General features: G+C 43.6%; 1 protein-coding gene across 2 annotated transcripts in view; it reads right to left on the reverse strand.

Moving 5' to 3' along the window:
- zbtb46 (zinc finger and BTB domain containing 46) overlaps positions 1-27,783 on the reverse strand; it is a 59,230-nt gene that overhangs the window by 15,346 nt on the left and 16,101 nt on the right. Inside the window, exons 2-3 of one of the 2 annotated variants that reach the window (XM_085344655.1) lie at positions 21,186-21,406; positions 20,129-21,068 (exon numbers count right to left, since the gene is read on the reverse strand). In XM_085344655.1, the coding sequence (XP_085200781.1) occupies positions 20,129-21,068; positions 21,186-21,371 (1,126 nt within the window). In that variant the 5' untranslated portion in view covers positions 21,372-21,406. Of the gene's footprint in view, positions 1-20,128; positions 21,069-21,185; positions 21,410-27,783 lie in introns of both variants that reach the window. The other variant, XM_085344654.1, reaches the window with a different exon arrangement.

The raw sequence follows: 27,783 nt of genomic DNA on the forward strand, positions 1-27,783 counted from the left end.
TGAGTGGGAAAAAGCAAAGCAGGAATAAGACTTGCCTTGGAAATAAAATAGGTGTGCGCTGAACTATACTTCAAATGTGTTATGAGGAATCCTGAATTTATCATCCATTGAGCGAGTTACGGCTAATGGATAGAAGATAGAGTTTTATGCGCTGTGGTTGGAGGCTGCACTGTATCTAAGTGATATGTGTGTGTGTGTTTCACAAGGGGAGTTGTGTTACTAGAGAGCACGCTTTGACGCAGTAAAAAGGAGGAGAGAGAAGGCCTGAAAAGGGAGGGAAGGGTCGGGTGACCCAGTTTGACCTCTGATCTTCTGTTCTGATTGTGTGTGTGCGGGCGGGTGTTTGTGTGTGTTTCGCGCTACAAATGCCTCCCTCTTCTCTAAATGAAGCCTGACACTGTTTTGGGAGGGAGTTTCCATTTTCCAAATATAAAGATTCTAATAGATTTAAAAAAAAAAAAAAAAGAAAGAAAGAAAAAAAGGCACAAAACTCCCCCCAAAAAGATTTCTACAGGTTTCGCACTCAAGCGCACATGACCTGGCTAATGATGGACACGCTCCTTCAACACCTCGAGTCACAAACACACACTCACATAACTCACCCCGCCTTCAAATCAACAGAGACAGTAACCAAACACAATGGAGAGAAAAAGTCCAGGGTGGTTAAGCAACGAGTTACTGAGGCTTGACGACCACAAGAGAGCTGTCAGAGAAGAAAGTAGGGCTTGTGTGCATGTTTGAGTATGAGAGAGCGCAAACAAAGGAGAAAGACTCTCTCAATGTGTATCTCTCCATGCATATATGTGCGCATGTGTACGTGAGAGACAGCGGAGGATACAGAAAGAAGCCTTGCCCCAAGTCGGCCCGGTTAATGGCTTGACCAGCCTGAGGTTGAAAAGGACAAGGCATTACAAGAGCCGTGTTGCTCACAAGACTGTGAGCAACACGCGCGCCGCCGTCACAGCGTCAAGCTTCCAAATGAGAAAATGAAAGTCTCTCCTTCACCTTTTATTACAAACAGTTTCGTACGCTGAACCTGTGATTAGTGCCTGTTTGTCCTCGAGTGGACAAAGAGGGGAGGGAAGGTGGAACTTGCTTCCTCAGCATGCCAGAGTTTGAGAGGGTAAAAAAGTAATTTCAGCTAAGAAGGGGGAGTGAGGCACTAAAACAGCTCAAGAATTCAGAGGCAATTTAAAAAGCAGTGTGGGAGAGGAGAATGAAAAAAATGCTGGGTTAAAAAGGAGGGAGGATGGAAAGTAAAAGAGGTTGTTATCCTCTCTCTCTCTCTCTCGCTGTTGCTTTCTTTCTCTGTTGTTTTTAGGGACTAGCCGGGCCACAACCTCCAGGAGAGATAGGGAAGGATGGGTGGGTGGGTGGGTGGTGGTGGGGAGGTGGATAGGGAGGGCAAGCATAAATCAAGCAGTGCCTGAAGGCTTTAGAGGAGGGAGGGACAGAGAGAAGAAAGTGGTAAAGGACAGGAGAGAGAAAGAGAGAGAGAGAGTGAGATGATGGTGCTGGTAGTGATGGTGGTACTGCTGGGGGCTCGGAGGAAAAAGAGAGAGTGTGGGTGGAGGGGAGGAGAGGAGAAAAGAGAAGAGGAGCACAACGATTGCAAGAGTGGTGGGGTGAGAGGTGGACGGTGGGGTGATGGAGCGTGGGTGGGTGGGTGAGTGAAGGGGAAGCGAGGAGAGGTGAGGGGGAGGTTACAGAGGCTCCGGGAGGGAGGGTTGGGTGGTGACGGTGGGGGCGAACGAGCGAGTGTGAGAGTAGGCTACGGAAAGCCAGCTAAATTTGAAAACGCTTGCCTTTCTCTGTGCTTTTGCCCGTGTCTACATGAAGACGGCAATGCTAAACAACCACAAGATGCAAGCATGTGGGCAGAATTAATCAGGATGTGATCTCACGTAATCTGGCTACGGTGCAATATCTGGCCACGGTTAACCTCCTCAAGTGTTTTTCCAGTGCATTTGTATTCACGAGGGGGATATACGTGTATTTCTAGGTAGGATTTATCCCTTTTTAAAATGGCGGTCACACTTCAAAGCAGTGCAGCACAATTCATCGACACATCCGTAGGCCCACCTACCCGCAGGTGTCAAGCTAACAGCTAACACTTCGGCCAGCCTCTTTTGCACTTATTCTCGCTTACCGTTTCCTTTCTGTGGCTTACGTGTTATATAAATATCACTGAGCTGAGCATTGTAGATCACATCATTCAACAGGGAGTGACTTAAGAAGAATAAGCTGTCCAAATGAGAACAGTTGGATTTGCTTGATCCTTAATGGATCAGTGCTCTAAGTTCCAAGAAGTTCTCAGACTAAATATTCAGATTGGTTGCTTGTTAGCATCCATATGGGAGGTTTAGCTCGTACCTTCTGAAGCCTCCCATGTAAGTTGTGGCAGTGGCACAAACACAAATGACTCTCAGCCAGGTCCTCTTAAGTGTCACTTTTACTCGCAGTTTGATTTTCTTCTTGAGGTTGATAATGGAGCTTGATGAATGATGTAGTTAGTGTTAGGAAAATGTCATGGTTGAATTGCAAACTTTTGCAATGCCAAACACACATAGGGCAGGGCTCCATGCTCTGTTTCTTAGGTGCCACGTTTTTCTACGTATACAAGTGACAACCCTGGCATGCATTTTATATCTACTTAGTCACATGCTTCCCTTTAAAATGGAAATGACCTTGTCTGTCATTTAATACACTTTCTTTAAACACACTAAATATATTTGTACCTTTAACTTCTGCCTCGCACCTGTCTGCTCTTTTGTGGACCAATCTGTATTCTGACAGAATAGATTCAATAAAAAAAATGTCAGAACACAGCATACGAGCAGCACTTTTTTTGTAATGACCTGATGTCCCTTTTCCTGCCCTTTTAAATGCTGGTATGCACAGGACTTTCATCCACCAGTAAAAGCATAATGGAAAGTATGTGAACCACTAGTATCAGAGATTTCTAATGACATACAGGTAAAAGGTAGCGTCAGTTCAGTCAAACAATCCCAGCTGGTGGAGGATATCATTGTCAGCTGACGTGGGGTTATGGCTCAGCTGATATCCTTCTACACATCCAATTAGAAAATCTCATTTAGGCCATGCTGTTTAGGCAATTTTCTGTTGATTTGAATGCTCACCATAGTGGAGTTTCGTTTCATTTATAATTCTAAAAGGCTGAATTCTGAAGCATTTTGATGAGCCTTTATCGTTAATTTGCTTTTGTAAAACTACTGGCTTGAAGGACCTCTGTGTGTACAGAAGGCCTAACTAAGTATTCACATCTGACTCATCTTTGATGGTCTGTGATCACTGTTCTTTTTTTTACTTGGCTAATTTTTGGACAGTAGAAAGAGAAAAATATCTAAATTAGAAAAAGAAATTGTATCTTAAAGACGGCTGTGTATGCCTCTTTCCTTAACACAAGTCAGTGAGGCACAGTTCTGTTAAGGCCAGTGGACTAGAGATCTATTTTTCTACAGTTTAAGTGTTTGAGCGTGGACAGAGATCTTCACAAAATGCCACAAAGCAGTTGTTTATCCACACTGTCAAAATTAGCTGTGGACGTAGTCTGAGTGAGCAAGTGAATGACTGAAGGAAGGGAGGGAAAGAAGAGCGGGTGAGTGCGTGGGGGATGGAGGATTGCAGGGCTCAAGGTAATCTGGGGAGTTAATGCAGCTTAGAGGGACTGAGAGGAGTGGGAGGGAGGTAGAGAGAGGGAGAGAGGGGGAGTGATGGCAGAGAGAGAGAGAGAGAGAGAGAGAGAGAGAGAGAGGGAATATAAAAATAATAGGGTCAGCAGGGAAAGAGAGGGAGAGAGAAATAAATGAAGATATATCAGAAACAAAAAAGCCAAAGCAACTGAGGGGGTAGACAAAAAAGAGAGAGAGAGAGAGCGGGGAGTGTACAAGCTGGTGAGATAGGGAAAGAGAGAGAGCGATCCGAGTAAGTGCGTGAGATAAAGAGTGGGCTAATGAAAGGTAGGGTGAGGCTGAGTGAGTTGGCGGGCAGGAGGGAAGTCGACAGAGAGAGAACGAAAGAGAGCGGGGGAGAGGTCTGCATGGGGAAAGAATGCTGGGTGGGGAAGGAAGGCAGACACGCAGGGCTTTGTGCTAAGAGCAAAAAGAGAGAGCGAGATCGAGAGATTGAGAAAGAGTGAGAGGTTATGTCTTGGATTTATACATGGGAGAGGACCCGGCTCCAATGCCCCCGTCCAGCCCAGTCAGGGTTGTATTTTGAAGGGTGAGTTGGGACACGGAGATATTGAGAGGAGGGATAATGGAAAGTGGAGGAGGAAAATGACAAACACTCAGGGTGGGGATGGTATAGCCTGTGGGTTACTGGTGTGTGGGTTAACACAATATTTGACTCACACTGACCAACAGAAAAGCTCGAGTCTAACTATCCAGCCGGTATAATCTTTTTACTGCTCGGTGGAAATAAATTTAAGACAAGTTTAAGAAGCAAACAAAGTTGGCAAATGTCAAAAATATTTCCAGCTGGACATCCTGGAGCAGGTTGTGGAACTATAAATGAGATAAATGGCATATTAATGTCCACATATTCAAGAGAGTTCAGTGGTGAGGAAAAATGGTATATTATATTTTCTTAAAAATATCTCACCTTTCCACAAACTCACCACATAGTTGTGATGGAAGTTTCTGGAACTGATTACAGATACCACTGCCTACTTACCTACTTAAAATTACAACAATATGATTATTTCATTTCATTTCAGAAACAATTAGTCATGAAACCAATAATTCAAAACACCTGATTAACGAAAAATCATTAATAAATCATTTGCACTGGACCCAAGTGTACAGAGACTCTTATTTAATGTTTTTAGATTTCTTCAAATTTAGCACTCGGTTGTGTGCAGACAATTGCATTTAAATTCATTTGGTTAATGTTTTATATCCAAAGAACGGCAGCTCGAATGCTCCCACCAAGTGACTGCCTGACAAATGTGCAAACACACAACACAACACATGCACTGCAGTCATACAATACAGTCACAACAGGTGAGCGGGGAGCGGGCGACCAGAACAAAAGTTACTCCACAACCCACCAGTGTCACTGTGCTCCATCCACACAGGAACACTTCACAAAGTGGGAAGCATAGGGAGTTACATGTACTCTGGAGAGCATTAGCTTGCTGTGGAGCTGCCCAGTGACCAGAGAGGCTATTGCCCCTCTTCCCTTCTCTCTGCTCATCTCTCCCATCTCATAACATTAAGACTGTGCCTCTGTGCTTGTATCCTTGGCAACCTGCCTCCAACAATGGAGGCAGAGAGCTCTGGCCTCAGCATGGGAGGAGTATGGTGCCATGGAGAGGAAAAAGCAAGGGCGAGGAAGATAGAGGGAGATGGAAAGCTGGCACGGTGACTGCAGAGAAAGGGAGAGTGAGGGAATCACTGTTTGGCTCATATACAGACATACGAATGAAAATGAAGGAACAGAGCAAAGGGTTAAACAGGAGAAGGAAGCGCAACAGATGAGCTATATATGAGCATATACACCTGTGCTAGCTGCAAGCTTGGTGCTAGTGGATCAGGGGGGATCTGTGTCACTCCTGAGCTGATAAAAGCTAGATGGATCTCAAGATCAATCACGACAGATCTGGACCTTGAACCTCGCACTACTCCACGAGCCTGTCAGCAGTCTGAAAACCAAAATCGACGATTATCTGTCCTAATGCAGCTCTGAATTGTGGTGCTGTAACCAGCGTGGAGCTGATTACACACTAACTGTGCAAATCCAAGTTTGGCTTTCCAAGTATCAACTTGTATTTTTATACTTGACTCAAAATTTTGCTAATCCATATAAGTGATTCATATGTTTGCTAACCTTAGACTCATTAAAAGCTTTTCAAACCAGATTGTGAAAAAAGGAAAAAAAAAGGGGATTTAGTACTAATATTTGTCTGCAAAGACAAAATTTGCTGGGGTTGTTCTGCAGGGGAAATCACAAGGGACGACATGGGAACGACCGCAACAGCAGAATCCCCACAGCTTGTTCCCTCTATGATACAAATATAAGGGATAAGAAGTGTAAAAATCACACTGCATGGACGGAGGGGAAAACCAGAGCAAGGGACGCCTGCATAAAGAGGACTGTGTTCATTTCTCTTCCCCCACTGCACCCGAGCTGAGCCATTGAGATTAATTGCTTATGATCAAATCAGCAGAAGCTGTGCAAATTAAAGAGCCCCCACCCCACCCCAGCCCAGCCCCCCACCCGCACTACCCTCCTCCCTCACCTCCAAAACATCTCCCACCCATCCCCGTGCCAGACCCAGTGGACACTGCGCGTGATGAGCTGCAGAGCTTATTCGAGGCTACAAACGTGTCATTTCCTCTTTCCCCAGAGAGGAACAGAGAGCAAGGAAAGGCCTTCAAATGGAGCAAGGGTCGGTCAAGTAGCGCAGACTATGTGCGCGCACAAATACATGTTCAGCTGTACGCACAGCCTCGTACAGAGACACACGCACGCGCACACATGCACACACTGAGTCAGTACCCCAAGCAGAACTGCTGATATCTCACCCCACTTCTCAAAAGCGCTTCTCTCCCTGCTTCTCCCTCGCTCTCTCTTTCTCATTAAGAAGCCATTAGAGGAAAGGGCAGCGTGAGACCACATGACCTCTTCCTAACCCCTGTAACCCACCCTTGAAAGGGAGGGAGGGAGGAATAAAGCGAGGGGGGAGAGAGAAAGGGGGCAAAATATATAAACAGAGTTGGACAGCAGAAGAAGGACACAAAAGAGTGGAATGAATAAAAAGAGAGGTGAGCAGTGAGAGATGAGACAAAGAAACCCCACTGCAACAGAGTGATAGGTAAGTGGCAGAAATACCTGAAAATCTGTGAGAGGTCAATTTGACTTAATATTTGGCCATACAGTAAGCTTTTATAGTGATTTTGGTGTTTTTCGGCTTCTATTAAAGCAATCCTAAGAGTGATGCAAGACATAATCTGAACTTGTGTTTGCATTGCAAAACAGGGACATTATGTCACTGTACCACCAGATCTTTTTCACTTGTTCTAGTAAAACATTTTACGCTCACTGTGAGATGATTAGACATGCTGTTTGCACCGGGCTCAGTGGAAGGATGGAGAAAGATAGAGGAGGTATGTATGAGTCAGAATGGAAGAGAGAGGTAAAGAGGTGTGTGTGATAAGTATGTAGTGATTTTAGAAGAAGGGGATAATTTGGGAGTGGAGGGGAAGACGGCTAGGCTGCTTCCTTAGTCGGACACAGGAATGTGGAGCGGGCGGATCCCAATGTGTGTGTGTGTCTTTGTGTACGCATGCATTTGTGCTAGACAGGAATCCCTAACCCCCACAGACTTCGGCTCCACTTATCAAGGTCTAAACAGAGGGGTATGAAGGGGGAGAGAGGGAAGAAGGGTCTGGGTGTCCTCCGCTATCAAATCTACCTCTCACCCCCGTTGCTCGCTTTCTTCTTTCCTGTACAGCACACAGACACACACACACACACATCTACAAAGACACACAAAACTAAACCTTGAAGTTGGATGTCTCTGAGGCTAGATAAACTACGGGAAGGCCAAACAGTCTAACCACACAGAGGGGAAAAGAAAAAAAAAAGCCAGGGTCACAATTACATTTCCACCATATACAAACTTTTCTCTATCTCTTTGTGCCCTCCTCAAACACATGCTCACTTACATATTTACCACCATGTTCCACTGCCTAATTTCTCATTCACTCTGACTTTATCAGAGAGGTTTAACCTTTTTTTTATGGTCACTCAGGCGAGGTGTAGTGTCAACTGGGGGATTTGATGAAGGGAAAAAAAAGATACGGGTACAGTTGCTGGGGCCCACCTGAAACAAGCCCGTGACCCAATTCAGATTCAGATTTACTGACATATAAGAAAGAAGGTTTTGGGGGTGGGGCAGAAAAAAAGATAGAGAGGAGATTAAGTGGATCAGATGAAGTTATTGTTTGCATGCTGCTGCTGGAGCATGAGGGTAGCGAGGAGGAAAAAGTTGCGAGGCGAGAGGCAGAGGAAGGTGGAAACAATGAGGAGTGTGGGCAGGCAGGTGATCTGGGGCAAAGGGGTTGGGGAAGAGTGGGAGACAACGGGAACAAAAGGAGACTGTGGCCTCCTTTTATCAAACTATGTTAAGGGACAGCAAGGCACAGAGGATACAGAGACCTGGAGTCCTGACGTCAATTCTGGGCTAACCGCTGTTCTAACAGGAGAAATATGTCGCCGTAAGTTCGTCAGAGAAAAACCCATCGATGTTACACAGAAAGGCAATGCTAATACAAAAATAATGAATATAGACACTTGGGAAAGGAAAGACTGGCCTGTGTTTGTAACCTCTGACAAACCACCAACAGTGTGACATCACTTGTTTTTTTTCTCTCTGCAGCTTTTCCCTGATGTGTGTTTACATGTGAAAGAAGTCACACAGCAACTAAAAGCAGGCCATTTATAGGTCCTGCTGCTCTTTTATAACAATATATTATATTGCATTTATTGTAACTGAGTGAGAAAATTTAGAAATGAACATTTTAGTATGAATTATGAATCATGTTGGGTATTTTTTATGGCGCTAGCACTGATTTGTGTTTAGAAATGTAATAGCACATGTGTTATCATCATGGGATGATTATATGAATTGTATTGAATAGTGGAGTGTAAAATCAGGAGGAACTGCTTTCAAACTGCAGTGAGGCAAGGCAAGAGGAGTTTTTTTTTTATATGCAGTGGGGCAAAAAAGTATTTAGTCAGCCACTGATTGTGCAAGTTCCCCCACTTAAAATGATGACAGAGGTCAGTAATTTGCACCAGAGGTACACTTCAACTGTGAGAGACAGAATGTGAAAAAAAATCCATGAATTCACATGGTAGGATTTGTAAAGAATTTATTCGTAAATTAGGGTGGAAAATAAGTATTTGGTCACCTCAAACAAGGAAAATCTCTGGCTCTCACAGACCTGTAACGTCTTCTGTAAGAAGCTTTTCTGTCCCCCACTCGTTACCTGTATGAATGGCACCTGTTTGAACTCATCATCTGTATAAAAGACACCTGTCCACAGCCTCAAACAGTCAGACTCCAAACTCCGCCATGGCCAAGACCAAAGAGCTTTCGAAGGACACCAGGAAAAGTATTGTAGACCTGCACCAGACTGGGAAGAGTGAATCTACAATAGGCAAGCAGCTTGGTGTGAAAAAATCAACTGTGGGAGCAATCATCAGAAAATGGAAGACATACAAGACCACTGATAATCTCCCTCGATCTGGGGCTCCACGCAAGATCTCATCCCGTGGGGTCAAAATGATCATGAGAACGGTGAGCAAAGATCCCAGAACCACACGGGGGGACCTGGTGAATGACCTGCAGAGAGCTGGGACCAAAGTAACAAAGGTCAACATCAGTAACACACTACAACGGCAGGGAATCAAATCCCGCAGTGCCAGACGTGTTCCGCTGCTGAAGCCAGTGCATGTCCAGGCCCGTCTGAAGTTTGCCAGAGAGCACATGGATGATACAGCAGAGGATTGGGAGAATGTCATGTGGTCAGATGAAACCAAAGTAGAACTTTTTGGTATAAACTCAACTCGTCGTGTTTGGAGGAAGAAGAATACTGAGTTGCATCCCAAGAACACCATACCTACTGTGAAGCATGGGGGTGGAAACATCATGCTATGGGGCTGTTTTTCTGCCAAGGGGACAGGACGACTGATCCGTGTTAAGGACAGAATGAATGGGGCCATGTATCGTGAGATTTTGAGCCAAAACCTCCTTCCATCAGTGAGAACTTTGAAGATGAAACGAGGCTGGGTCTTCCAACATGACAATGATCCAAAACACACCGCCCGGGCAACAAAGGAGTGGCTCCGTAAGAAGCATTTGAAAGTCCTGGAGTGGCCTAGCCAGTCTCCAGACCTCAACCCCATAGAAAATCTGTGGCGAGAGTTGAAAGTCCGTGTTGCTCGGCGACAGCCCCAAAACATCACTGCTCTCGAGAAGATCTGCATGGAGGAATGGGCCAAAATACCAGCTACTGTTTGTGCAAACCTGGTAAAGACCTATAGTAAACGTTTGACCTCTGTTATTGCCAACAAAGGTTATGTTACAAAGTATTGAGTTGTATTTTTGTTATTGACCAAATACTTATTTTCCACCCTGATTTACGAATAAATTCTTTACAAATCCTACCATGTGGATTCATGGATTTTTTTTTCACATTCTGTCTCTCACAGTTGAAGTGTACCTCTGGTGCAAATTACTGACCTCTGTCATCATTTTAGGTGGGGGAACTTGCACAATCGGTGGCTGACTAAATACTTTTTTGCCCCACTGTAGCACCTTTCAAACACTACAGCAATTCAAGCAAGTACAAGATTTTAATAAAAAAAACCTTTATTACAAAAAGGTATCATTGAATTATTTGCATTATTACAAATGTGACTATGCACTAGCATTTCTTCTTGCTTTTTTAAACTTTTGGAACCTAACCTGGAAATTCTGGTTTTACACAAGCAAACAAACTGACACAGATCCTGCTGATGAGGAGGAAGTTTAACCCACAGCTCTGCCTTTATTTGAAGCCCATGTACTCAATCTGAAACCACACACACACACACACACACACACACACACACACACACACACACACACACACACACACACACACACACACACATGGCCGCGCACACACACAAATGCACGGCACAAGAAGTGGCTGTAGCTCCAGTGTACGAGATGAATGAAAACAGAAGTGACAGCGTAAATTGACAGGATGGTTAAAAAAGGTCCAAACAGACGGAGGGAAGGAGGGATAGAGGAGAGAAGAAGGGGAAGAATACTTGTGAAGGACAGATAGTGGCTTCCAGGACTGTTTTCAACAACGTCACTGTAACTATCAAACCCAAAAAGAACCGCACACAAACACACACACGTACACAGCCCAAGCCATAATTGTCCCCTGTGGTGATTTTGGCCTCTCCCTCCTAGTTTCTCATTGCTGTTGGCCAACTCTTCTGTATCTTTAACACTTTCTTTTTTCCTTTTTTTTTTTTTTTTTTTGAAAGAAAGGCAGAGGGGTGGGAGGTGGGGGGTGTCACAAGAGAAGGAAAGACGGATGAAGGAGAAAGAAAGGTCTAAAGGAAGGAGGTGTAGAGGGGTGTGACAGCGGAAAGGGGGAATGAAGGGAAGGAGGGAAAAAGAGAGAATGAATGTGTAAGAGGAAGGGAGACTTTGCCCTCCAGCGGGAACACTCCCACGATTGTGTGTGTGTGTGTGTGTTTGTGCGTGTGCACGCTTGAGTGTTTGTGTGCGAGTTGTGTCACAGCCAAACCGACACACCCACAGGCTGTAGACCTCTATATCCTGTTCGGGTTGTCCGTTTGTCCAAACATCATGCCCTCCTCCCCCTCCTCTTCCTCATCGCTCCCCTTTTCTAACTGGTCGGACAGGGGTAGAGGCTGCTGAGGGAGTGGGTACAGTAAATAGAACAAAGCCACCTTTCTAAAATAAACAGACTGGGAAAGAGGAACTTCACATTGACTGAAAATGAGAGAGAAAGAGAGCGCATGCATTTGACTTGATGAACTTACTGTAAAGTACTTTATTTTAAGGTTAAACTCTTTCCTAAAGTTGCAGCTTCTGCTTCTACATGTCCGTCACTATGTCGGCGTACGTGTTTGCCCCTCTTTCGCTCTCCCCCACACTTCAGTATCAGTATCCTCCCTGCTTGTGCTTGACTAACTCTTGGTAATTTTTGGGTACCATGTCACACACCATGAGCTAGCAGTGTTATCCAGGCTCACTGACTACAAGGACCATTACTGGATATCAGATCACTGGAGGAGGGAGGCATCCTAGCGCACATCACATCACATCTCATGTGTCTAAATCAGGCGCTTTGTCATGGATCCTCCATCAAAGAGTGGAAGCAGGAGCAATCACTCATGTGTAAAACCAATTTGTTTTTAACATTAAATTGCAAGTTAACAAGTTAATTACAAGTGAAATTATAGTTTGTCATGTTTCTTACGCAGTTTTGTCCTGTGCCTGGCCTTCTGCACAGCAGCACCTTGAACTTATTCAAATGGAGCATTTCATGTGTGAAAAAATGTTACCGTATAAGGAGAATGGATTTACAGTAAATAAGTTCCTATTGTGGCAAATTAGGATCAGAAGTTCCCAAATTTAATTTTAACTGTAACACTATGACCCTGTCAGTTATCTTGCAACACCTTGAGCAATTCTGAAACCTGTGCAGAATGATGGGCATGTTCTGCACACCCAGGCATGATACAGGGCAACTTACTTCTTACTCATTCTATCATCATTATTGATAATCCATCAAAAAGAAATGCCTTTAAATCCACTTAGAAATCACAGGACCAAAGTGCATTAAAAACCACACGGCTATGTGTGTCTTCACCACAGACATCCATGTGTGCACTTCAAAGTGTAGCTGCTAACTGCTAATAAACCGTTACATTGCATCAATTTCCCAGTAAATAATGAGTAAATAAATGCAGCCCACATTTAACTTTACACAATACCCACCTTCTGTGCTGCCTACCTTCTATCGAGCATAACAAAGAGTCAAAATCCAGTTGTAGTAACGTTCTTTCATGTTGTGCTTTCATTATCTTGATATTTTTTGTCTCTCTCTCTCTCAGACACACACACATGCACACACTCACTCACAGACACACACACGCACGGGCGCGCACAGCAATGTGTCTGAGTAGTTAAAATGAGATAAGGTAAGTGATAGGTAAGCAAAAATAGAATGGTTATAGTGAGGTGTGCTTGCAAGGCAAATACTATTTAAAAAATCGTGTTTGACACAGATTTTGGTATTATTGATTTTTTTAGGCACCGAACAAGTAGAGTAAAACAAGCTGTATGCGGTCATTGATATGAAAGGAAAAACGCGTCTCCAAAAGTCAACAGGAAAGCAAAGACAAATCAGTAATCGTCTTCTTTTTTAAAAGATGAACCTGAGCGTTAGAACAAATAACTGATAACTGAGAGTATAACAAATGTGTCGTCATGTCTAACTTCATAGGTGTGTGTTTTTGAGCCGCAACCACAGACGTTAAATTTATCTTCCAAAGAAGTTTGAAGAGTTGCGTGTGGATGTGCCGGGGCCATGTTTTAGCTGTGGGGGTACTGCTATGAATGTTTAACCACAGAAACCTCTTGACCCACCCACCCCTGCATCGTGCCAACAGGACATCCTGTCAGGATGCATTCTGGGTAGTTTAATTCTGAGACCTGTGTGATCAATGCCAAGATGTTTGTGTGTGGTGCGTGTGTGTGTTGGGGGGGTCTATTTGGCCACATTTTGAAGTGAGATGTTGGGATTATACTACAGAACATTTTAGAAGACATTTCCAGCTGCTGCGTGTATGCGTTTACATACCCGCGCTTTAGTGGGTGAGAGTCTACAGGTTGTGTGTGGGCTGTGGTTGACTAAAGCACACGCGCTGGCACGACCCAAGTTCACTCAAGGTGGGATGGCTAATCTTTAACCCCCCCTCAGCCAATCTCCAACAACACACACACACACATACGCAAACTATATCCTTCCCTTCTTCTTCTTCTTCTCCTCCACCCAGCAATCCTTCTCTGGATTGTTCCAGGGGCAGGAGGTAGAGAGGTGGGGGGTGCTGACGTTCTGGAAAAAAGCCACGGTCAGGAGTGGGGAGGGGGCAGCTTCCTGTCCAAAATGGTTCTTTTAAAGCCAGAGAAGTATAAATAGAGCAGGTGTCAGTATTGAGAACTCAGAGAGAGAGAGAGAGAGAGAGTGCTGTGAGAGAAAAAGACAGACAGCAAGAGTGTGAAAAATTGTGTGAACGCGCGCGTGTGTGTGTGTGTGTGTGTGTGTGTGTGTGTGTGTGTGTGTGTGTGTGTGTGTGTGTGTGTGGGGTGTGATGCCGTGGTGGAGTAGGAGAAGGGGCTTTTAGCTGGTGGACTGCCCGTAATGTCCAGCAGGATGTGAGGTCATATGACAAAGAGGGCTGGTGGGCGGTGAGAAACGATTGGTTACCACAGTGATAATGGAACTTTTTTTCTTTTTAAATTTAGTGGGGACTGAAAAGGAGATGGAAAGAGCAAAAGGGGAAAAAAGAGTATTGCAGTGTTCTGTCACAACTCCCCAGAGAACATAAAAGACCATACAAGGGGGCAAATGAGTTTGTGTATGTGTGGTAGCAAAGGACAAAAAGGGGAAGGAGAGGATGGAGGGGAGAAGGGGGAAACTGAAGGAGGTGGGGTGAACAGGCCGTAGAAGTCAATAGGATGGGAGGAAAGGTCCAAAATCAGCTATGCAGTCAGAGAGGACAAAGCAGCAGAGCAAACAGAGGGTGGAGGAGACAGAAAGAGGCATAGAGAGAGGTCTTCAGTACAAAGGCGCAGAGAGACACAACTGATAATAGAATGACGGCAGAAAAAATGAGAAAGATGAACCAGGAGGCACGAGAAAAAGTGAACTGGAGTGAGTGAAAAAGTGAATCGGGGGGATTGACAAGAGAGGCCTCAACATGATGTAGTTATCTAACCCGTCATGTGTCAAACACTAAGCCATGAAGAAAGGGGTTAAAAATTAAGTCTACACAGTCTAAAATATTAAATCTATTTTGGTTTTTAATGAAGGAGGAGTGAATTAGGGACGAAATATGAGAGTAGATTATTAAACCGTGAGCGAGGAGATGGGAGAGGAAAAAGTGGAGAGGTGTTCGAAGGGTGTGGGGGTTGAAATCTGTTCATGGTGTTTTAAATATTAAACCTATTTCAAGTTTAATGAAGTGCAAATACTATGGGGAGAGTCTTAACTGGAATACAGAGAGGAAGGGGGCGAAAGGGGGATCCGATTCATTATTTCAAGTGTTCACCTTTAGACTGCCGAGACTTGGGGAGAGGAGCGCAGGGAGACGAAGAGGGAAAAAAAATTAGAGAAAGTTTATGCGGAAGTGCAAAGTAGAGGGCAATTTTGAGAGCACCTGTCTGCGGGCCCCCGAGTGGCTCCAGGAGGCTCCGGAGCACGAGAGGATGAAAATGTGAACTCGAGGACGCCAAAACACGCAGCACCAACTGCAACGCTTAAGAGCTCGCGCGAATAAACAGGATGAGTTTCTATGGAAAAACGATTTCACTCTTTTTAGTGCATCTTTGTGGGTATATGTGTGAGCGAATGTGAATAAGTGGTTTAGGAGGGGAACTCTGAGGCCACAGAGCAGAGAGGAAGAGAGTCAGATAAAGATGTTGGATTTCAAAAAAGATTCTCGATGTAATCAATGTGCAACAGCTAGAGGGAAATGGAAAGAACAGCCCACGTGTGATTGAACTGTTCACGTCTACATAATCAGATGCTCTAAGCTGTGTGTATGTGAGCGTGTATATCACACCGGCCATTGCCAAAATCCCCCAAGCTGCCACTAAAGGTCACTGTGTGTGTGTTTTAATACCAGCAAAAACACACGCAAAAAGTATTTCCAGTGCTGTTATTATGTGGGATAAAGATCAAGTTTGTGTTTGCCCCAAGTATAAAAGCAGCAAGAATTTTTTTTTTTTATCAATCGTTAACTCGTGTTTTCAGCAGCTCTGGCTTCTTCTCAGTCTGAGGGGGCAGGTTCAGAAGAAAGGGTGACGTCTGCCTCCAAAATGTCATATCCACCAACCAAAGAAGTGACTCCTACTTTAATAAAATAAGTAAAATGAGCACAGACGGCACATAATGTCTCAAAATGACACTCATATAGTCACAACTTAGCCATCTTCCTGATATCTGGCGATATCTATAAATACTGTATGAGATTGTGTGTAGTGTGCACAATCTTACGTTTCATGAGTTGCCAAGAATATTATCGCTCATATGCACATTTGAGGTTCACTTTCATGGTTAATAAAAAAATATTTAATATTGTTTAATCAAACGAACTGCACTTAAGTAGCAGCTCTACAGTCTTGTGGACCACTCACAGCCGCATCCACTAACACACTGACACATCGAGGGCAGCCAGCGCTGGGGTTGAGTTTCTTGCCCAGGGACACTTTGACATGCGGACTAGAGGAGCCGGGGATTGAGCTACCAGCCCAAGATTAGCAGACTACCAACTTTACCTCCTTTAAACACAGCTACCACATTCATCAAATTGATTAACTGATTGCACACCCTGCGTGGATTACACAAAGAGAGGCTGACTCAAGGCCCCACAGAAGAATATACTAAACTGATTAAAAAAAATAAAAAATTGACTCCTGATATTCAAAACAATGTCTTTGATTTGCTGGAGCTTTCTAATCCAGGTCTGGACAAAGCAGCGGGGGCCAAACTAAAAATAATCTTGGATAATTATTCAAAGGTTTGAGACGTATGCAGGCAAAAGAAGTACAGACTATTAAAAACTCTCTTCCTCAAAAATTGTCACCTCTAATATAGTGTTGTGTAAAAAAGAAACATACACATGTTTCAGTTCCCTGAGATGTAAGCGCGGCTGGTTTCTTTTCTGGCTTCACGTGTGATGTTTCAAACATTCGTGGCGGCAGACAAGGTGAACGTAAGAAATGCGGAGATCAAGCGTTAGCACGGGAGAGAAAAGGATGCTGAGTGCTTACTGGCCTCAATAATGACATCAAGTGAACAGAGCAGATGCTTGCAACGGAAGGGGATCTAAAGAAAACAAATCCTAATTCCCGCAGCTGTTTATGTCAACATGGGCACATGGCATTTTCATGCACGCTAATACACTGAGCCTTTACGCAGCTATACATTATCCTTATATTAGAGAATGATCCAGTGAAATCCTCGTGGTTGTGCGTCATATAAGCGTTTCTAATAGCAAAGCATAGACACTGATTACAGATGAATGAATGAGAGAGAGAGGGAGAGAAGGAGTGAGGGAGAGAGTGCGTCTAGGCACTTCTCATCAATAAAGAATGAAGCAATTAAGCTAATCTAAGACTGAAGGTGCCCTTTCTCCTGGATACCCTTTATGACAAGCAACAACTGGACTTCATGAAACAACACCCTCACCACACTAACGAACTAACTCTAAACCGTTAACCTACCACCTCACAATAAGCACATTTAGCAGGCTTTGTTGTATTAGTAACATTTATTATGTCTGCATTTTTATTTCAACGTGACTGATTTAACGCCTGCTTGCAGTGTCTTGGCTTACTGTGAGAGTGAATGGAATGAATCATCATCATTATTATGCATACTTGCCATGTATGCTTTTTCTTTTCAACTGATGTGACCATTCAGAATGATCCCTACAAAAAAACAATAAAAAACAGCCTATAAGTCAATCAGCAGGAACTCAGGCAATTATTTGGAAAACTTGAAAATCGTTTATCAGGCAAACATTAAATGCGCTCTGATTTATATAATTGGCAGTAGGATAAACTGCGTTCGATCCCACACGTCAGTAAAACTAATGAAGTAAAGAATGAATGACTCAGTAATTACAGACTTTATTGCCTAAAGAATACAGTAGCAGACCTGCCATGGTCACATCATCAAAATAATGCAGCGTGGGCTTTCTATTTGTAGGGATAACAATCGCAGCAATAGGCTGTGTATGTACGTGTTTTACGTTTGTTGGGTCTGTTTGTTTTCATCTTTAAATTAATATTATTTATGTGTCAGCGGGAGCTTTTAGTGTTCCATTATTATAAGCTCTTTATTTGTCAAGTAGCAGCAAAGAATCTGTCATAAAACAGACGTAACTCTTTGCCATCGCTGTAACGCTTTCTAATATTATATTTGAAAAATCTGTAACAGAATCATGCATCACTTTCTAATTCTTTGGCATTTCCATACAGCTTCACTCCTGATTGTGATCTTTGCCTGGAGGTGACAAAATCCTGGACTTAAGGGGGACTTAGGACTTAAGAACACTAACTCTCATAAGCTCACAGACATCCTGTATATTTTTAACCCTGACTTTGTCAAACAAACTTGTGGACATTACACATTACGAGCAGAGGAGCACTCCCACAACCAAAACAATTCACCACTCCCCGTACAGGCTCCCTGACTAATATCAGGCCACTAAACTTGTCCAGCAATCCCCTAAACTTTTACTGAGCACACAGACACCACCCACTGCAAACGGACTCAATACACAATATGGTGTCACACATCCTGATATAAACTGCCGCTGTTAAATCTCAAATAAGCCCACTGGTAACATGATGTTTTACTGCTAAATGGCATCCAACTGAAGGAGACCCAATCCTTCCATTCTTCGCCATGCTGAGCCCAGTCCCAAAACCCGGGTGAAAGCGAGGATAAATGGTTGCCTTTTGGCGAGCACCAGGCGAGTCTACACCAGCAGCAACACTAGACTTCCTCTAACCTTTAGGTGAGACAACACCTTTCTTATTAATGGCTGCTTCACCACAGGCAGGCTTAAACTCTTCTTTCCACCACAGCTCAGAACCATGGTTATAGCCAAGGGACTTAATAGAGCCATTCAGCTTGTGAGTGCATGTGGTTCTGGCACCGTACTACAATCACAAAATCAGGGACCTGGGACATTTTTATTAATTTAATCAGTTTACTTTTTGTTGATTTCCAAAGTGGGTTTAATTAGTTTTAAAGGCCTTTTTTTATTATAACATGCGGTTGTTTACCAAGGGCAAGAAATTAATAAGAATTCTGTCTCCTCATGCTTTTGATCAAATTCAATCTTTCTTTAACTTAAACTTCTTCTTTCTGAAGTATAATTTTTAATTTCCATTTCAGTTTGTGAAAACATTTTTTTGTTTTTCATATCCACTCCCGGTTTTAGCTTTAGTAACCGCAATAACCTTGCTTAGAAGACTTTGAGATGCACAGCCTAACTCTCGTAAGCCCGGTACGATGCACTTTCCAACGTCCGTTTCTTTTTGTCTCTGTCGTTTTTCCTTCTCATTACCCCTCTCATCTGCCACTCTCTCTTCCTTTTCCCTCCTCTCGCCCTTTCCAGAAGGTCCTTCCCTAAACCCCAGAGAGAGGGGAGGAGCTTGGGATGGCGAGGACGCGCTGGTAATCCGTGCAGTGACCCAGGTCAATTCAATTATCCTGTTTTCTTTCGCTGCGCGACGCGTGTGCCCATTTCACAGCCAACTCCCTTAATGCGCCCAGGATTAGCTTCCCTTACTTTTAATGATCTACCTATCGACGCCTTGGGCTTCACATAGACACACACACACGCTCACACTCACACAGAGGTGAACGAACACACACACACACACACACACACACACACACAGGTAAGTTTTTCATGTATAAGTTTTAGTCTAAAGGAATTCACTAAACACACAAGGCCGAGGATCAAGACAGGCTTTCTCAAAATAAATATGTGTTCATGAGTGTGTTTGCATATGCATTTGCTTGTTTATGTGGGAGTGTGGCTTACATAAACTGCAGTAAGGAGAGGATTTCATTATCCATCTGCATTTACCCAGGCTTCACCTCACACCTCCAAGATTTGAGATAATCATCTTAGGCCTAACACGTTAGTGTATAAGCTCGCTAATCTCAACCCCGGAGGAGGAAAAGAGGTCATTTTATACTAGTAAACTGTGGATAGCTGACATGCATTGAAATACGCATGCAGGAATGAAAGTATTAGGCACTAATGCACCGTATTGTAAAGTGTCATGCACACTCTAATGCACATAAAGTCAACAAAGCAATTTAATTGCTCCAACACATCTACTGGTCTGTTGGTTAGAAGATGGCTTTTAAAAGATAAATTAGATTTTGCTACAGTTAGGTGTTAGGTGACACTCTCACCCAATTAAATAACCTGATCTTATTATCTCACCAGTAATCACTAATTACATGACTGGATAACTAACTAAGTAGGGACCAGCATTGTAAAACTCTAGCAACTCCAGGACACCCTAAAGCCTCAAAGTCATCAAATCAGCACTACAAAGGGCTTTCTTTGGCCTCCCTCCATCCTACCAGTTTTGAGAGCCTGTCCAATTTAATTCCATCTGCTGCTGTTCTGTTGACCTGATAATCTAAAGACCACATTTCTGACCTAAAGACACCCGGTTTGTTTTCACTATTACTGCTTTTAAACTTTCCACAAATAGGAGAAAGTGTTCTAAGCTTGTCAGTCCTACCTGGGATATCCTGCCCGTTGTAGTTCCATCCAGCTACAGCCAGCATGGAGGGCAGAGGAGATCCAGGCCTACTGTCTCTTTCTCTCTCTCTGTCCCGCTCGCGGTCCCAGTTCCTCTCAGCCTGCTGGGTAATATGTCTGACTGTGTCCTTGTTCTTCCTGTTCTTCCTTCGCCCTGATCCTGACAGAGGTTGCCAGGGCCCTTCTCCACCTCCTCCACCAGGTCCCCCAGTCCCTTGCTCCGCCTGGCTTTGGGCTGCCCCCCTGGGAGTGTCCCGGGGATGAGAGGAGGAGGCAGGGGATACCTGTTCCTCTTTGACAGTGATGCCAGGCCGATAGTCGTGAGGCCATGCAGGCTGAGAGTCATGGCAGGCTTCTTCCTGGCTCTCATGGCTCTTCGGTGGTTCTTGGTCCTCCTTTCCATACGTGCTGCCACCCTCATGGCAGCTGGCGATGGCTGAGTCCCCAGAAGAGTTGGCCGGGCTGGTCCGGCGAGCCAGCCAAGGAGAGGTGCTGCGACCAGACATGATGGAAGCAAGGGCTTCAGACGCCATGCCCACTATGCCCCCTCCGCCTCCTAAACCAGCTCCTGCAACACCCCCTGCCCCTGGTAGACCAGCTCCTCCTCCACCACCTCCAGCGCCCCCGCCTCCACCTAGGCCAGCAGCAGCCACAGCGCCCATTTCAAAATCGGCCAGCTCATCAGCCATCTCTGAGCGGATGCTGATGTCTAGTGCAGCCTTGATGAAGCTGTGGCAAGCCTGGACAATATCTGTCATCTGCAGGTAGCTGGCAGCTGACATGACCTCAATCACATTCTTACTGGTGAGAGCAAGGTGCGCCGAGTACATGAAGTCCAGGATGGCTTTGAAGCCTGTTGCTGTGACAATATCCAGATGAGTGACAGTAGTCTGGTGGTGAGGCTCTGCCCCCTTTTTAACCTGGAGGGTTATAAGAAGGAGTATTAACAGCAGTGGTTTAAAAAAAATATTTACCTCATGCTATAAAGGAAAAATATCTGTAAAAGATCATTTTTTTGCCCCAACGAGGTCTCTTACCTGGCAGTAAAGAGTCTTAAAGTAGCGTGACGATCCCAGGAGGACATTCTTATGAGCTTTGAAGATCTTTCCGTCCACAATGACACAGGCATCGCAAAGGATGCCATGCTGCCTCTGCTCATTGAGCTCTCTGAGGAGCTGACGGTAGTGAGACGAGATCTCCATGTCCTCCTTCCTGTTGTTCATCTGTGTAGTTGAACAAAAGCCTCTCCTCCAAACATCTGCTGGAAAATTAAAGACGACGTGCAATCAGTCAACTAAATCTGCAAAACATATCAAAATATTTTAAGTGTACCATTTCAAATGTACAGTACGGACATCTGGTTTCTGCAATGCAGAGAAATAGATAAATATGTATATATAGCAGCAATAGAATCTAATCCACTTTTGCAAACCTTATTTAATTTTCATGTAACGAGGGGAGAAAAAAATTGAATTTAACTGAACCACTCTTTTATAGATGAGCCAGGGTAAGGATATATCAGTAATGACTGTGACATAAAAAAAACAAAAAAACCTGACATCAATGGAAACCACATCTCAAATGCCGTAGTTTGATGTCTAAAAACAGCCCAGTAACAAATAGTCAAAATTCTCTGTGTTTAAACCGTGTCTGACAGGTACATTTATGTGTGTGTGGGAGTGTGTGTGGCTGCGAGTGTGTGTGTGTGTGTGTGTGTGTGTGTGAGTGAGTGTGTGTGTGTGTGTGTGAGTTTGTGTGTGAGAGAGAGAGAGCATGTGTAAGCTCATTAAAAATGTCAGTTAAAAAGTGTAACACTTTCACAAAACAGTTGTTGAGGGAGCAAACAGACTCATTTAGTACGGACCACTTCACCATTACATATATCAATAAACACAGCCTCGGTTCCTATTTGTTTTATTTTTATTTTTTTTCTCGTTTCCCTTTGACTATGAATATTCAATCAGCTGTCTAGTTAAGACAGAAATCCACTCTTGAACCTTCACCTCAGTGTTTGTGATCTTGCACGGTTCAGTCAAGGTTTGCGAACACTGAGGGTTTTTTTTTTTTTTTTTTTAACTACAAAGAAAGGACCCTTAATGACAAATTGTGGAGTGGCTTGACTGTCAGGGAACAAAGATCTAACTTTCATGGTGGTACAACCGGAAGACTGTCATATTTTATTGTTATTCTTGCAAATTAAATCCCATAAAAAAGCTCACGACTTGAATGTTTACAATCTCTTATCTCATAAGAGAGATTCTACTTTTAGCCACACAAATAACAATTTCTGATTTGTCTTTTTGTTTTGTTTTTTTTGTTTTTTATCATTTTTTTCCTTTGAATGTAGATGAAACAGTATAGCCTGCTGTGCACAGGTTAGGTGACACATAAGATGTACTGTGAGCTCAAACACTGGAGAAGCGCTGCAGGAAAAGGCCATAGCGAGGGGAGTGAAGAAGGAGACAAAGGGAGACGTGAACATCGTTATGTTGAACCAGGGAAGAAGGTGGCAGGAAAACAAAGAGAAACCACATTAAGATTTTTCAAATACAAACATGTACATGCACACAGAGAGAGGGAGAGAGAGGGAGAGAGAGGAAGAAGAAGACCCACACATGCAGGCAGTACATTAGCCAGAGCATTAGCAGCCGCCGCTCCTGCTCTTGTCTCGGTGAGGGCTAAATCGTGGGGACGCAGAGTGTTACCAAACGCAGCAGTGATTTGTTTTGGGAACGCCACAGCTGTCAACTCTCATGGGCCATTCTAAGAGATGACAGCTCGGGTTGGCCAAGGTGACAGCAGCGTTTGCTCGGGGGCCGGCACACTTCAGGTCATGTTTAGCAAAGCTCTGCTCAACCTGATGGCTTGTAAGATCAGATAAATCCACAGTGTCTCCCACGTCCACTTGGACAAACACACCTCCTATGAACAGCAGTGGACAAGTGGATGGAGTGATGGTGACAACTAGTGAAGCCTGCCTTGCACAAGTAGAAAAAAAAAAAAACAATCAATGCAAAGCACGCTCAAAACCTTTCGCTGTGATTGGTGTTCGTCAGAGAGAAAAAAAAACTGCGAGGAGGAGGAAAGTTGGATGTGAAGGTAGAATAACAGTGTCCCTCAAAGTCTCAAAAGGTACGTTTTGACGCAATGCTTTTATCCACCAGCTCACACATTTCTCAGAAAAAATCTATTGGCAGTTTAACCTTGAAATATTTTTTCCTTTCTGCATTGCTCTGATAGAGGTATTGAGAGTCTTCACCTCTCACCTCTGAGGACAAACCGAGCAGCTTTAAAGACATAGCTGTTCTGCTCCTCATCCCTCTGCTCTTCTTCTCTCAGGGCCACTGGCACATCCAATTGTATAGACAAGTCTATAAGATAGACTTGCTCTCAGAGCCAGATAAAACACAAAAGGAGTCATTTATTCACTGAGATATCTTCCTGTGGTTTCTGTGCCTGGCGTTTTTTTCTCCCAACCAACATGGATGGAGAAATAAAGGGTCACTGTACAGCACACACACACACCGTTCAGCAGCGGTCAGCACGATTTCAGACATAGATTTGTTGGTAGTTTAGAGGAAGTCAGCTATAGCAAGTCATTAGGTGGAGCAATAATGTCTTCGCTCACACATTTAGGATCAGCCAGCTCTCTGTTTCCGTCTGTGTTACAAAGATGACTGAATGAGTAACATGAAAAAAAGGAAAAGAAATTAAAAAAAATTGTGTTTCTTTGTCACACTAACCAAAATTTCTTTGGGTTTTAAAATCAAAGTTGGACAAAGGACATCTTAAGAATCACCTTGGACTTTCTAAAATTGCACTATAGGAATGTTCATTATTATTTAATGGTGTGTAGAGAGAGGGATTAACGTCTAAGTTGAAAAAGCCGGCAGATTAGCAGGTGATGAAAACAACCATTAGTTACAGCCTGTGCAGGAATCAGTTTGTAACAAAATTCATTGCACATCTATAACTGAGAGAAGTCAGAAACGTCTGACACAGATATCGTGCATCAGTGCTACGCACCACGAGATGAGGGGGAAAAAAATGTGATTGTAATTTGATCTGACTTATTTTAAATACAGCTTACAATCCTTATCAGCGTATAGTTGCGACTTTTCATATTCTGCTGTGATGGGTGTCCATAGATCTAATGATAATGGCCCTGTGGTAGTGCTCTGATACAATAGACCAGGTACAAAAAAGGTGTCATTGAGTTTGGTTGAACGTAATGTGAGCGCGCAGCTAGAATTGCACCCCAAAACATGTTAAATGATGCCTTAGATTTACCAAAAGCAGCAACCAGTGGAGTGTAAAACAAGAAAAAACCCCAAACAGCAGTGACTGAGAGCAAAAGAGAAAGAAAGGGAGAGGTATAATCAGATTTATTGCCTCAACAGACTCGAGACATACTGAGTTAGTCGTTAGGTAGAGAAAAGCAGCTTTAATGGAGAGCGCTTTGACCTCTAAACTCTTTGCTTGCCTAATTGGCTTGTTTAATTTCAGCATGTCCAAATCCCTCCAGTCAAAGACTCCTTTTCCAGAGGAACCAATCCTGAGCTACACATAAACATCGTGTTCATAGTAGCTTCTCTCTTCCTTAAAGGTCTCCGCCTTTTTACCCCAGAATCACCAAGACCAAAACCCATCCCTTCTACAATATGAGTACAGCCTGCAGTTATATTAAATCATTACTTTTTTCAAATATACTGTATATATCTGATGCAAGAATGGAAGGCAAGGTAAAATGAACTTGTCAAACAATCAGCCATACAGAGAGCGAGCCAGAGACTTTTGCGTCTCATCCAAAGCATTAGCAGTCTCACCAAGGCTACAGAAACTAAAGCCTGCTTTCAGGCTTTAATGTTTGTCACACAGCAGGAAGAAAAAGCTTTTCATCCTTCTATGAAATTTCACTGCAAAAGTGAAAAATAAATAATGAAAAAGAAGCAAGGAACAAGTCATCAGGAGGCAGGCTGACAGTCTGTGTGTGCGCCTGTTTGAGGTCAGAGAAGATTGTTTCAGTAAAGCATGCCACTGGAGCTCCAAGTCCCTGTCACCCTTCTGAGGCCAAATCAAAAGTGACTGTCCTCCTTAACCCCTCCTTTCTTCACACACACACACGCGCGCGCGCGCACATACAAAATCAAAAGCACCGTTCCCCTCAAAACACGCACACACATTCAGTCCCTGCCCCTAAATACACAATACACATGCAAGAACTAAAAACACCCACGTTCACACGCTTAGCAGAGCCGTCATGGCATCACACCGGTTTGTCCTGGTCACATCACGGCAAAGTCACTTTAGGCCCCAGCCAGACGACTAAAGAGATGAGACGTGTGATGGAGTGAGAGAATGGGGCTTCCTCCTTCTTCTGTTTCTCTTAATGCAGCCTGTCCCTCTGAGCCACTTCTCTGCCTCCTTGACCGCACAGGACCGAGGGGAGACGGAGCGCAAGGTCCTTGTGGATCAAAGGCAGAGCGATACTTTGTTTGTACTAGGGTTTAACACAGAGCTTTCACGGCAGACCAACGCTGAGATTCCACGAGGGATTCGCACATCACTCTGGATGAAGAAGTTACAACATGTGCAACATCTTCGCACAGGGTGATAATATGGGATTGCACGACATATTTTAGCAAATACAACTCGCTCAAAAGCACACTTTTACTTTTGGTGTTTGTTGATTCAGCCGTCATTAACATTCCTGTCAGCAGGTACACAGATTAACTGGCTTTAAAATTCCTTCATGTGCATGTTAGCAGTATCTGGGCAGTTTGCAGTTGTATTTATTTTGAATTAAAGGATTTCCAGTTGGTCAGGGCAAATTATCATTAAGTGGCCAATGTGCTGCTCGCAAAACCGCCACCCTCAGCTAATCACTCCAAATTCAAATTGTGGCCTTCTGCTCGACAAATGTAACAATTCAGCTCATTATTTGATAAAATGAGTTCGACATGTCAAACCGAGTGAACACAGAGTTCACACAGCCCCCATTTTGAGTGGCCACATAAATAAATAAAGCCATTAATAAATCAAGAGAAAAAAACACAAACTGATCAAATCATGAGAGTGAAAACATTTTAAAAACATTTAAAGTACAGCGTGAACTTGTTTTTGCGCGTATAAAATTTGTTTGGTTCATTTACACCACTTTTCTGTGTTTTGCATTTACATTGTTGTTTCAGATATTTCTTTCAAGAGTCTATGGAGACCAACGGCAGCTAAACGAGATCGAATATTAGACTTATGTTCGAAATAATGAACATAGCACAGCACGGATTACAGAATACATGCCAAAGGGCACAGTGCTGCAATAGATCTCTTATCTTTACTAATACAAGATCAATTCATTTAATTCATAAACAAAAGCAGGCCTTATTACACTGAATTCCCCCCATTTAACATCCCTATCATTATCTTGGCGCTGTCTTTGACAATCAGCAGGGGAGGATGCAATAGAAACTGGCCAGAGATTGAAGAAGTGAATGAATATAAGGAGGTAGGCAGAGGAATATCAAAGCGGGACTCGGTAGCCAAGAGCTGGCATTTATGCTGTCAACCACCCCGGCTTCATGCCTGAGCTACAGAATTTTATCAGTTAAGCTAAAAAGGCAACATGCTCCTTTTTGCATATTTTCTAGTACTGACTTGCACCATCACCCTATCATATCAGAGCAGGCAGTTTCTGTGGAAAAAGGAACCGAGGTGGCAGGTCTGAACTGAATGATTATGTGCTGTGTTAACCTTTCAAACAAAGTAGAATAAAACTAAGTTGTTTATATTACGTGGCTTTTTGACACTAATACCGACAAAAATAAGAGGAAGTAAGAATTTGTTTATTTGAATGTGAGTGGACTCTTTTTTTCTGCGTAATGAGAGAAAAGTACTGGAACAAATTAGAACATGCATAAAGGGAATTAAAATGATATTCGGCTGAACAATAGAGGCACTGTTCTTACATACACATGTGGCACAGGGCAGCTGTTACTTTCTAGTTTCAAATCTACTGCTTCCACTACTTAAAAAACAAAACAAAAAAAGTTCTATTGAATTTCAAGGTTTATTATTTTCAATGTAAAACTGAATGTGTGATGAGTGTTATCGATGTTCGCCGAACACTTTACAAATCAGGGTCCTACAAGAGGTCGCGTTGAATGCGGGACGAGGTTACGCGAAAACGGAGCAAGGTGAAGAGTCAAAAGGGAGACAGAGGGAAAAAAACGTAGAGCTGGAGAGATGAGAATGGAAGAGATAAAGACCACTGAAAAACAGAGAAAAAAAAAGAGCTAGAGCAGAGAATCACAGAAACGCCAAGGCTAGAACGATGGAGAGAGAAGATAGAAAGAGGGGGAGACAGGAAGAGAGGGGAGAGTGACTCAGGCAGCCAATATTTTTTAAACAGCTTTGCTTCCACTCAACTGGGCATCAAGGCCATTATCCCGGGGTTAATCCCCAATCCGACGGAGCTGGCAGCCTTCCGGGACAAGCCAGGGTGGCAGTCCATCAACAAGGCGGGCACGAACAAAAATAACACACACATACTCAAACACATGCATATGACACAGAGCCAGGCCCAGGCAGGCATGCAAGCAATTAGAAAAAAAAAAAAACCAACAACAAAGCTATTAG

The sequence above is a fragment of the Diplotaxodon limnothrissa genome, linkage group LG20 (assembly GCF_057381915.1).
Source record: "Diplotaxodon limnothrissa isolate DT_005_m linkage group LG20, D_limnothrissa_male_GT1.1, whole genome shotgun sequence".
NCBI classification, from domain to species: Eukaryota; Metazoa; Chordata; class Actinopteri; order Cichliformes; family Cichlidae; genus Diplotaxodon; species Diplotaxodon limnothrissa.